The 13,065-nt window shown below is 39.5% G+C and overlaps 1 protein-coding gene across 2 annotated transcripts in view; it reads left to right on the forward strand.

The window, feature by feature from the left end:
* Positions 1-4,330: 4,330 nt before the first annotated feature.
* palb2 (partner and localizer of BRCA2) overlaps positions 4,331-13,065 on the forward strand; it is a 12,683-nt gene continuing 3,948 nt past the window's right edge. Inside the window, exons 1-8 of one of the 2 annotated variants that reach the window (XM_034300274.2) lie at positions 4,331-4,615; positions 4,768-4,820; positions 5,515-5,574; positions 7,164-7,317; positions 8,319-9,353; positions 10,176-11,998; positions 12,209-12,364; positions 12,592-12,674. In XM_034300274.2, coding sequence (XP_034156165.2) covers positions 4,782-4,820; positions 5,515-5,574; positions 7,164-7,317; positions 8,319-9,353; positions 10,176-11,998; positions 12,209-12,364; positions 12,592-12,674 — 3,350 coding nt within the window. In that variant the 5' untranslated portion in view covers positions 4,331-4,615; positions 4,768-4,781. The remainder of the gene's footprint in view (positions 4,616-4,767; positions 4,821-5,514; positions 5,575-7,163; positions 7,318-8,318; positions 9,354-10,175; positions 11,999-12,208; positions 12,365-12,591; positions 12,675-13,065) is intronic. The other variant, XM_053229662.1, reaches the window with a different exon arrangement.

The raw sequence follows: 13,065 nt of genomic DNA on the forward strand, positions 1-13,065 counted from the left end.
TCAGAGAGATCGAACTCGCAGTCGACCATGATGGCAGAACATTGGTCATGATGTGAGCGCATCTATAGATTCCATGTTCTACTGAAGTTCCTGTTAAGCAGCTAACTCTGCAGCGTAGCCTAACTAGCTAGAATGCTAGCATCAAATGTTTAACTAGCATCACTGTAAAACAAACAAAAACTTGTGGTTTGAGTAGAACATTGGATGAAATCTTTGCTCTGAAAGCGTCTACTTTTTCCTGGGAATCTCAGATGCTTCACCTTTGACCTGCATTTTTGAGAATTGTTTTTAAAATCTCAAAACCGTAACAGGTCAAAACCAAGAAAAAAAAAAAACAGGACATTTTTCACATCAGAATAACGAACAGTCTTAATCTTTGTGTGTTTGTTCACATGAGATATGAGTTAATCACTGAGCTGATCTGTGAAGAGGCCTGTTAGTGAATTTGTGTTTTCAGCACACACACACACACACACACACACACACACACACACACACACACACAGAGTGAATTAAATTAGAAACCATGAAGATAGCTTTGGACATCAGTTGCTATGATTGCTTTAGGACTGCAATTCCCACAAACAGTTTTGTACTTAGTCTCCATCAGGATGGGTCCCTTTGAGTCTGGTTCCTCTCAGGGTTTCTTCCTCATATCGTCTCAGGGAGATTTTCCTCACCACCGTCACCTCTGGCTTCTCATTAGGAATAAATTTATACATTTAAAATGTATATCCTGAATTTATATATTTCTGTAAAGCTGCTTTGTGACAAAGTCTATTGTTAAAAGCGCTATACAAATAATGAATTGAATTGAATTAGTGTTTTCATCTCTCTCTCACACACACACACACTTTTCGAAGTGTGTTTTCAGATTACATGCTTTATTTATGATAACTCGTCGCATTCGTTGTACGCTCTCAGAATCCACGTTTTTGACTCGAACATGAGAGAAGAACAACAGCCTGAGTGTCAGCGTGTCTCTCTGCACGTTCCTCTCGCTCTCTCCAGTAGGATAAAGGTCGAGAGCCTCTTACTGATGAATTCATGAATGAAGCTGTGTAAAAAATGGAAATTCACCAACGTAGCACGATTGTGCGTCGGCAGAAACCCGCATCCAAATATACACCTCTCACATAAACAGCAGCCCGTCTCCATGGTGGATCTGAGCTTTAAATAGCAACCCATTGTGATGGAGTCGTCTTTAATCGAAGTATTATCAACCATCACTGATAATAATAATCATAATAATAATCATAATAATAATATTGGTCAATAGTTAACATAATTAGGACACATCTATTTAGCCAGTTATCATTAAATCACTTAAACAATAACATTCATTTTTCTGGAATTAGGAAAGTTACAGGTCAAATTATAAAAATCTGTTTTATTTTTTTTTAAATAAACCTACCACTTTATATGACTTATTAATAATCATACAGTTTACATCTTTCTGAGTGGAAGTATAAGCAGAATAAATAAGAATAAGACTATTATTACACTTATATTACACTTCCACATGCAGAGGAAGCCATGCCGTATTTCTATTTACATAAATATCGTTAATAAATAATTGCTATAAAGATCAGCTATATTGGGTATTGGAATACATATTGTGATCTTTCTTTCCCATTGCATCAGTGGAGAGAAGCATTAGGATTCAATTAATATTAAGTAAATGCAGCTAACTGTCGTCATGGCAACGCAGAGTGACCTGAATACACCTCTGTCCTCTCCACCGAACAGCAACACAATACGAGCACGAAGGCCACGTTTGGTTTTGTTTATCTGCTCATACAAGTGTGTATTTACTACACACACACACACACACACACACACACACAGACACTCCATTGTGCATACAGTATGTGTTGGGAAAATCAATATTGAAATACATTTTTTCTAATTGCTCTGTTTTCCTTGAGTTCTGTCAGATGACACATCTCAGCATCATACCTGACGTCAGAGGTCAAAGGTTAAGAGGAAGTGAGCAAGAACCGTTTCCTGTGGAGCACCGAGACGTGCAGTTCTCTAGGTGTTCAAAAGACTGCATTTGTTGCATGTTGTTGTTGAGTAAGGAACAAAACACTCCTTAATCATTCTTTAATAAATAAAAAAAAAATGGAACTACTGACAAAAATCTGTGTGGTGTATGAGGAATAAAACACCGGGGGACATGCTGTTACAGGAAAATAATCAACAGCAGGGTGGTGTGATGAGGCCCTGAAGCAGAGTTACTGCTAGACTGTTAGAAAGTTGATTATTTTCCTACAACAGCACATCCAAAATGTGTTTTATTCCTCTTACACCCCAACCATTTATTAAAAAAAAAACAACATATACTTTTTTAAATATCCATTTATGGTTATATTTAATGTGGTGTAACGTCTAAAACAAGTTAGTTCCTGTTATCACTTATGTCGTTTCCTCAGCAGCTTCATTCTTCTTTCTTGAAGTTAATAATAATAAAATAATGCAGTGTAAAGTGTACTTCCTGTGTCCTTAGCCACTTTCCCCCTAAGAAAATAGGACAGAGATTGAGAGTTTAGTTTACGACACTGATTCAATTCATCAGCTCATTAACAAGGGATAAATTCTGTGTGCTAGAAATAAGCAAACTTCAGGAAAATCTTCGTCCATCTGACTCGTGTGTGGGGAATTAGAATATATATGAGGACCTGTAATGTGTGTGTGTGTGTGTGTGTGTGTTTAGCAGAACGGAAGAGTCACACTGACCCTGCGTTGTTTAATCCTCTGGGATTACGGTTCAGATGAGACGTCCTTTCGTTCTCTCGCTTGCCATCTTGCCATAACAACAAGTGTCCCTGTGCCATGACGTAAAAACCGTTTGGACCCTCACATCCTCCACTAATGTCACCACCATCCAGCGTCCTGTGTGTTCAGAGTGCTTTTTTTTGGAAAAGACACTGTGAACTCATAAGAAAGGTGGGTTTTTTTGGTTAAATTTAAGGGAAGGGGATTCATTGGTGCTGATGTTTTTAGTCTAGATCTGGGTTTAGTCAAATAATTACAGGACACATTCTTGTCGTTGTTATGAGATATGAAACCTGCACTGTAAGATATTAAACTTACAAACAAAAGTTCACCTGCTGCCTTAAAATCACAAGTAAACTCAACTCAACTTTTGCTCTCAAACTCAAAGTCAGGACAATGGATTAGTTTAAGTTTAATTTTTAAGACTTATAATTATATAATGTGAGTTCAATATCCAAAACTTGTCATGACAATTGGAGTTAAAGTGAAGAAACAAGTTCACATAACTTAATGGAGCTGTCATGTTTTCCAGTGTGGGGAAAACTTCTAAAAATCTGTATTATATGTTTTTAAAGGCAGATCTTACCCCTAGCAAGTTCAAAACTAAAGGCAAAAATGTCAATTTATTCTCAAATATACATGAAATTCATATTCAAATACTTCCAAGCTTCCACGTCAGCTTCCAGGCTCCATGGAATTATGCCTTATTATTTGAATTATAGGTCAAAAAAAAATACAGAGCTATATTATGTTATGAAACTGCACGTATGTGATCATTTAGGTATCGTATGAAGCTCAACCTCCGGCTAGATGCTTCCCTTCCCTGATAACTTCCACAGCGTCAGAGCTCCAGGGCATCATTTCAGAAGTAAACTTTAGATTCCAAACATGTCTGGGCTGGAATTATTGGAAATTGTTCAGAAATTTGATAGTGTACAGTTTTAATTCTTGGCTTAACTTTTTTTTTATTAAGCAGTTCAACAGTTTCCACTGTCTGTCATTTTTTCCGTTAAAAAATTGTTTGTAAATGTAATCTGAATTAGAAAGGAACTTCACATGAATGTTTGCATGTTTTCCTATGACACTTTAATACATTTATTTGTATAATTTATATATATAACACTATTGAGGAGATGCTTTTACTGAATAAAAGGGTTTTGATTGAAACTTATTTAATTTGTTATTTAACCAATAAATGCAAACACATCAAATATAAAAGAAATGACAAAAATTAAGAAATTTTCCCTCATGCCTCAGGAATATATCACTTATTATTGTGATTATTTGCCTTTTCATTTATTCATTTTTGGCACAAAATGGAGTTTATACTTCACAGGAATAAACCAGATCATAAAATCAGACATCATGCATCGAGCATGATAACAGTTCAATTACATTCCAGAATTTAACCGACATTATAGAGCGTAAAATATATAAATATAAATATAATTTTGTTATAGAATATCTATACATTGAAGAGTTAAACAAGTTAACAAACAAAACGAACCTTGTTAACAACAATTTTTCACACATCTCAACATCTAGTTATCGATTACTTTTGCCTGGCATCTCCAGTCGCGGGAAATTTGTCATGGCTGTCCGGGAAGACGTTTATCGACTTCACAGATTTACAATATTGTTCTTAAGTGAATTATAAATGACATTTTTGACCAAGGTGTCATGATTCTAGTTAGGTAGAACAACTTTTTCAGGCAGGTATTTGCCTGGTTTTCTTTCGCGCTACGCTTTAAAGCTTGTCTTTAGCTGTTAGCTAGCTAGTAAACTCAGCCAAGCGCCTCAGCTATGGTCGTGTCCTGATTTGCGCCGTGCTCCCTTTGTAAGTGCGCTACGTAGGGTGTGACGTGGTAGCGTTTAGGGCGCTGTGTGTAGGGCACTAGGTGTCTAACTGGGAGTTAATTTGGGACGTAGCCCAGAAGGAAAACCATATCAGTTACACATTTTCTTTTAAATTGTTTTTGTCTATTACAGGAAAAATAGTCAGAATGTCCGAGGAAAGTCTCACGAGCCAAGATAAAGAAGAAGTAAGTGTTTTAAATTTTGTAATAAGTTAAAATGTTTTTTTGAAGATTCTGACAGGTAGTGGTGAGTCATTCGCGAATGAATCGGTTCATTGAATCGGTTCTTTCAGGTGAAGTCTGACAGTCGACTCAGAATTGATGAATGTAGAGTAAGATTTCATGAAACAATATCAGCCCTAATTACGCAAAGATGTATATAAGTATAATGTATAAATAGTCAAAACAACACCATCTTTATACGATTTAAAGAAAAAAATATCAGAGCTGAAAGAATCGGCTCTTATTGTTGATCTGAGTCAAATGATCCGACTCACTATCTGTGTACATGCAGCCTAATAATCCGTCAATAATCAGAATCATAGTGTTATATATACATTTCTAACAAAATAAGTAAAAACCCTTATTGATTATTTGTAGTAAAACCACATGTGAGGAGTATTAGCACGTGTAGAAAACCTTATGAACAAAGTCCCTGGGGGTGCCAATAATTTTGACACGTGGTTTTATAGTGTATAGTGTATAAATATATAATAATAATATGCTTAGGGGTTTGGGATAACTGATTGGTTTGCAGAATGAAAAAAAAACCTTATCGAAAAGAAATATTAAGTAAGTTATATATATAGTGATGTATCGACTCATCCGTGGCTTCAGTGCACTTTATTTATTATTTATTATTATTTATATTTTCTTACAGCTGAAGAGGCGACTGGAGCTGCTGCAGAAAGAGTACGAGAGAACGGCACAGAGATTACAGGCACGTCTGGAACTGTAGCGCATAAAAATATAACCTCATGATTGTCCAGTCGTAGATCTTATCTCGTTTAAACTCATGTTAAATGTTGAGACACATTTTACTAACAGAAGACGGAATTAAAAAAAGGAAATTAAACTTGTAGAATGTGTAAGTTGTAAAGGAATTCCTTAGTGTTCTTAATGAGCCACATGATAAGGTTATGAGTACACACTCACTGATTCATTTTCCTGAATACTGAAATTTGAAAAGATGATCAAGATGAGTTTTATTTTATTGTTTGTATGAGTGAGTGAGTGTTAGAGTGTGAGTGTGAGTGTGTGTATGAGTGTGAGTGTGAGTGTGTGTATGAGTGTGAGTGTGTGTGAGTGTGAGTATGAGTGTGAGTGTGTGTGAGTGTGAGTATGAGTGAGTGAGTATGAGTGTGTGAGTGTGAGTGTGTGTATGAGTGTGAGTATGAGTGTGAGTGTGTGTGTGAGTGTGAGTGTGTGTATGAGTGTGTGTATGAGTGTGTGTATGAGTGTGTGTGTGAGTGTGTGTGTGAGTGTGTGTGTGTGAGTATGTGTGAGTATGTGTGTGTATGAGTGTGAGTGTGAGTATGAGCGTGAGTGTGTGTATGAGTGAGTGAGTATGAGTGTGAGTGTGAGTGTGTGTATGAGTGTGAGTATGAGTGTGAGTGTGTGTGTGTGTGTGAGTGTGAGTGTGTGTATGAGTGTGTGTATGAGTGTGTGTGTGAGTGTGTGTGTGAGTGTGTGTGTGTGTGAGTATGTGTGAGTATGTGTGAGTATGTGTGTGTATGAGTGTGAGTGTGAGTATGAGCGTGAGTGTGTGTATGAGTGAGTGAGTATGAGTGTGAGTGTGAGTGTGTGTATGAGTGTGAGTGTGAGTGTGTGTATGAGTGAGTGAGTATGAGTGTGAGTGTGAGTGTGTGTATGAGTGTGAGTATGAGTGTGTGTATGAGTGTGAGTGTGAGTGTGTGTATGAGTGTGTGTATGAGTGTGAGTGTGTGTGAGTGTGTGTGTGTGTGAGTATGTGTGAGTATGTGTGAGTATGAGTGTGAGTATGTGTGTGTATGAGTGTGAGTGTGTGTGAGTGTGTGTATGAGTGTGAGTATGAGTGTGAGTATGAGTGTGAGTGTGTGTGAGTATGTGTGAGTGTGAGTATGAGTGTGAGTATGTGTGAGTATGTGTGTGTGTGAGTGTGAGTATGAGTGTGAGTGTGTGTGTGAGCGTGAGTGTGTGTGAGTATGTGTGAGTATGAGTGTGAGTGTGTGTGAGTGTGTGTGAGTATGTGAGTATGAGTGTGTGTGTGAGTGTGTGTGTGTGAGTGTGTGTGTGTGTGAGTGTGTGAGTGTGTGTGTGTGTGTGAGTGTGTGTATGGTGGTCTGTGATGGACTGGCGTTTTGTCCCGGGTGTTTTCCCGCCTCACACTCAGCGTTCCCGGGACTGACTCCGGCTCCAGCGTGACCCTGACCAGGATAAAGTGCTTACTGTAGATGTTGTAAGCCACATGTACAGGTGTGTGATTGGTGTTGTGTGTGTGTGTGTGTGTGTGTGTGTGTGATTTGTGTTGTGTGTGTGTGTGTGTGTTAGCGTGCTGAGCGGAGGGAGGCGGTACGAAAGCATGTCCAGAGCACAATCTCGGAGCAAAACCGGCTGCTGCTCAGCAACACGTCAGCCACATGGGAACAAAGCTCTTCTTCTTCCCCGGAGCAGCTTTCTAACCGGAATGTTCCTTCAGACACGAGTAAGTGTCCTCACACGACAAGTGTTAAACAAGATCTCTCTCTCTCTCACACACACACACACACACACACACACACACACACGCACACACGCAATACATATTAGACGTTCTGAAAGAAAGAATGTGATGTTTACTGAGGTGAGATATTTATCTTGATGAAGTCTTCATTAAAGAATAATTCATCTGTATTGTACTGAATGTAGAAGTCTGAGAATTTAAAAAAAAACAAAAACAAAACAATGCCTTACTCTTTACGGTAAGGAATAACACACTTCGGGGAGTGCTGTTATAGGAAAATAATCAACAAAGCAGAGTCACTGTTAACACCTTGAAGCTGATTATTTGTTTTATTCCTCTTTGTCCATATTAACATTTGATTTATTGTATTAGTTAAAGAACAGCCTGGTGTACTTTTTATCCGTTTATAGTTATCGTGAAGCGCAAACCCCCTCTTTCCTAAAGATGTCGGAAAACTTCTCCGTTACAAAGCGTACACAGCGCTAACACTGGAGACTCCTTCCATAAATGTTAAATAAATAAACGTCTGCTTATCTTATTTCAACACCAGAATATTTTTTTGTACGTAGTTAAGAATAAAAATCGTTTATCAGGAACTGCACACATGGAGCTAATTTATTATTAATTGTTTTGATATGATGAGATTTGTTTTATTCAAAATAAATAAAAAATCCAGCTGATGTTTCTTTATACTGAGTATATTTAATATTTAATTCTTGAGCAGCTTCGCATCTGCGTTATTAAAATCCAAGTGGTTTGTTTACGTCTGTACATAAGATATGTTAATTTTTATGTTAATTTTATGTTAATTTTATGTTAATTTTTGGAGCCTGATCTTTCTTCTTATCTGTTTTTCCCTCAGATAAGAAAATTCCAGAAATCTTTTTCAGTATATAATTTGAAGATGATGATAAAGATGATGATAGCTACTTGTGTGTGTGTGTGTGTGTGTGTGTGTGTGTGTGTGTGTGTTTTTTTCTCAGCTAAGGTTCGTTTCCATCTTCCTGACGCCTCTCCGTTTTCCACGCTGGCGTGTACACGAAGCCCGTCTCGAGCTCACCGTCTCCGCTCCAAGCGCAGCCGTCTGCGTCTGCAGATCAGGGAGAGAGAGTCTGATACTGAAGAGAGTCAGGAAAAGACGAGAGAGGGAACGGAGGAGAGGTGGAGGGAAGAGCGAGGAGAGACGGCGAGCGAGAGTGAGTGGACCAGTGCGGAGAAGGATAAGGACGTGGAGAGAGGACGGACCGACGAGGAAAGGAAACAGGAAGAGGGGGATAGAGAGAAGACAGAAACATTGAAGAAAAATGAAGAAAATCTGACACCAGTAATTCACCAACCAGCAGCGGAGAGTTCCTCTGTCAACCAATCACCTCTAACGAAGCTGTTAGAAGTTAACGACCCTCCTGCTGACCAATCAGCTCTCAGAAATTCCCCGTCAACCTCCTACCAGTCCAGCGCCAGTGATCATTCCAACCCATCCAACGAAACATCGAGTCAGTCCTGCTCCAGGACCGTTAACGACGCAGAGAAGAGTCCAGGAAGCACCGAATTTTTAACTTCCTGCACCTTAATCGAAGGTTTGCCGTTTCCTGTTGAGTATTACGTTCGTACCACGAGGCGAATGGCGTCGGCTCACAGCTCTGTGGATCTGAACGCCGTGATCCAGAGCCAGCTCTCAAACGGGCGGGGCAGGCGAAGGTCAAGCAGAGGTCGCGTTACCTCACAACCCTCGTCCGAAAAACCTCCCGATAAAAGCGGACGTAAAAAACGAGGTCCGAGAGGACGGCGAGGACGCAGGAGAGCCCGCGAGTCCGATTCGTCCGGTCAGTCCGAGTCCCTCCTCCAATCTCCGTCTTCCCTTCCACAGGAAGAATCCGAGCCAATCCCGTCTCTCAAACCGGATTCTCAGCCTCACCTCAGCCGTGAGCTCTCGCCACATTCCGAAGTGTATCCGATTTTCAGGAAGAGGCGCGGACGGGCTGGCGTGTCTCATTCTCAAATTCCTGCAAGCGTTAATGGTAACTTCTTTATAAATCTTTTTTATATATAAATTTTTAAAATCATTTAAATATGATACACAACAAGGGTAAACGATACGATCAAAATATCATATCGCGATACTTGAAGATTTTTCTGCGATACTCAACACCTATCACGATATTAAGGTTTGATGAGAAACTTCTAGCAAAATGGACATTTTTTTAAAACTAAAAATGCAGCGTTAATGACTAATATAATTAATTATTGGATGCTGAAAAGGAAAACAAATTTAGAAAAATCTGTAAAAAAAAATTTAAGGATACAATTCAATACAAAATTATTTACATCAAATCAGCTGTAAGCAATCAGTTCATATTCGTAATAAAAATATTTATATATATGTATAAAAAAATGTTAAAAGATATCATGATATTGCAGAAAAGCATATATTAATAAAATCTACCATGATATCGATGTTATATGATCGTTAGGGCTGGAAACTATGGCGATATAATATCGTTATCGTGATAAATTAATTACAAGTATCACCTTTTTTTAAATAAGGTTATTCATTTATTTCTTTTTAAAAAAACAATTAAATTTCTGACGTTAAATGTTTCTGTTTGGAATATTTAAAATTGTAAAATATTTAAAATATTTTTTAAAAATCCTTTAATTATACCTTTAAAAAAAACAGATTTCTTCTCCTTTTCAGTACTAATTTATTTTTGTAGACATTAAATATTTTTTTTATCGTACATAAAAACATGTACTTTTTGTGAAAGTGTTCCCGCATCCTTCGTCGCGTATTTGTTGCTAACGTACGTGTAAATATGTGTTTGCGTGTGCTTCATTTCCAGATTCCTCACATCTTCTGCCTTCATTAACGTCTCTCGCTGAAGCGCTGAGAACGAAGGATTTCCGAAGCCTCAGCGGTCTGCTAACGAAATTCGACGTGCAGGATTTCCACCTACCGGACGAGGAGTTTGGCCAGCTGAAGCTGGAGCGGCTTTGCTCATCCTGCTCAAACGCTGAATCGGTCGCGTACAACGCGTGCTTCAGGAAGAACGGGAGTTCGAATATTCCCGAAGATGGACAAGTAGAAAATGAGAAGGTTGTTCTGGACCCATCACCATGCGGTGCTTCTTTAGAAAGTAGTCTTCCTCTGATGTTTACTGAGCGATCGCGGGCGGAGACGGGTAACGCCGACCAATCAGAACGTGCGATCACGAGCCAAACGCTCAATAAGACGCGAGAAACTGAAGATCTTTTGTATCGATCTATCACAAACCAAGCAGAAATGCTCCACAACAGAGACACACAGCAAATCAAGCCAAATGATCCTCACACACACTCAGCTAGCAGGAGTTTAATGCTAAACCTTAGCATGTCCTCAACCTCACACACCCAGACCGATCACAATACTTCTCTCATCTCACTGGGCGCGACCCCTAACGTGTTAACTGCATCCCCTTCCGCAGATCTCGCGCCTTTCCTCTTGTCTTCTGATCAGGGTGTCGCTTCAAAGCGATCCGAAGTAGAAGTGAATAACGGAACACCTGAAAACGAAAACGAAGAAGCCACCAACGTTTCAGTCAGCCCTAAAGTGCCGATACTGGGGCGTGATGTCTCCGAGCATACTTACAGCAGGAGTTACAGTTCTGACGTTCCGAAAATGAAGGTTGAAACACCTGAACCGGAGAACAACATCTTGATAAACGCTGAAGAGGAGATTCAAGGTTCTGATGAAAAAAGAGTGACGCAGGTGAACATGAGCACATGTGAAAAAAACACAGAAATTCCTAAACTGACAAACGAGGTCCTGATTTGCTCAGAAACAGAGAGCCAGCATCATATCATTTATACTCTTTCCCAAAATGGCTGCCCTCTTTCCCAAAATGACCCCCCTCTTTCCCAAAATGGCCGCCCTCTTTCTCAAAATGGCCGTCCTCTTTCTCAAAATGGCCGTCCTCTTTCTCAAAATGGCCGCCCTCTTTCCCAAAATGACCCCCCTCTTTCCCAAAATGGCCGCCCTCTTTCCCAAAATGATCCCCCTCTTTCCCAAAATGACCCCCCTCTTTCCCAAAATGATCCCCCTCTTTCCCAAAATGACCCCCCTCTTTCCCAAAATGACCCCCCTCTTTCCCAAAATGATCCCCCTCTTTCCCAAAATGGCTGCCCTCTTTCCCAAAATGACCCCCCTCTTTCCCAAAATGGCCGCCCTCTTTCCCAAAATGATCCCCCTCTTTCCCAAAATGACCCCCCTCTTTCCCAAAATGACCCCCCTCTTTCCCAAAATGATCCCCCTCTTTCCCAAAATGACCCCCCTCTTTCTCAAAATGACCCCCCTCTTTCCCAAAATGACCCCCCTCTTTCTCAAAATGACTGTCCAAATGAGCCTGCGTTGAAAATGAAGACTCCAGACACTGGTGAACTTTACTCCTTCTCTGAACTGGATTTTCCTTCCCAAACACCAACAAGCAAAACGTCACCATGTGGAGATATTGACGATGTGTTAAACAATGACACGTCTGCACTTCCTGGTGTCTCAGCCAATCAGAGCGGAGATAGTGAGGCTACTTTGAATTTAGTTAAAACCGGTCAAACACACACGCGAGATTCCCAGAGTCAACATGTGGAACTCCTTTCCTGTGGATCTCTCCGGAAAACTCATACGCTGAAGGTAATAATGTCTTTAGTAAGCGTCTTCCTTCTAGTGGTTGAAGGTTAAAGGAAACTCCACCAATTATTATTTTCCTAATTCAGCACCCCCCCTAGTGTGTTATTCCTTACAAAAAATCTGAGTATATCATATACGGTACATATCTACACAATATAGCCAATGTGTTGTGAAGTGTATAAAATTAAAGTGTGTATTTGTCTCCCTCTTCAGGCGCTGGACGCAGGGTGTGTGTTGGATGTGTGTTTGGTGCGATGGCCGTCTGATGACTGGTGTGTGTGTGTGGCCGGAGAGTGGAGTGTGTGTGTTTGGAAGCAGAAAGCTGGAGTACAGCAGTGGAGTCTTCTGTACACGTGGACCTTTACACAAGTAAACACACACACACACACACTTTTCCTTCTGACCTGTAATGCCAGTATTTATGATAATTTCTCTCTTAAATTATAATCAGCTACATCATTATGTTCTAATGTTGTCAGTCTTTAATATATTTCTGTTTTGGATCACTGAGTTACTGATTTAAGTAATAAATTCTTTCTAATTCGATATAAAGAGGATGTTTTCTGTCTCTGAGCTCTGAATGTGTTTATGTGCAGTCAGTGATCTCTCTTCAGGGGATTCCTGACTCTTCTGCTCTGCTGTGTGTGTGTTTGGGGAGGCTGGAGATCACAGAGGCAAGGTAACACACTCACACACACACACACACACACACACACACACACACACACACACAGAGAGACATAAACAAAAACACACATTTAGTCCAAATATCTACTGTGTGTTATCAAGTATCAAATATGTAATCATAATTGAATTGTTAAGGTGGATAGTAAATATTTGGTAATAAATTAATAAATTGAAATCACAGACTTAAATTACAGAGTTAGTTTGAGCTTGTTGGAGAGATATACAAACCCTTCTCCTGGATTTTTTTGACACTTTATGTTACGAGAATTGTGTACATGTTGTGTACAGCACAGTGTGTTTAAGCGTCAACTTTCAAATAATCACAACAGTGTAGAGATCAGCGAGGAGCGATAATAGGATCTTGTTTGATAGATTTAATTTTT

This window comes from Pangasianodon hypophthalmus, chromosome 26 (genome assembly GCF_027358585.1).
Source record: "Pangasianodon hypophthalmus isolate fPanHyp1 chromosome 26, fPanHyp1.pri, whole genome shotgun sequence".
In the NCBI taxonomy this organism is placed as follows: Eukaryota; Metazoa; Chordata; class Actinopteri; order Siluriformes; family Pangasiidae; genus Pangasianodon; species Pangasianodon hypophthalmus.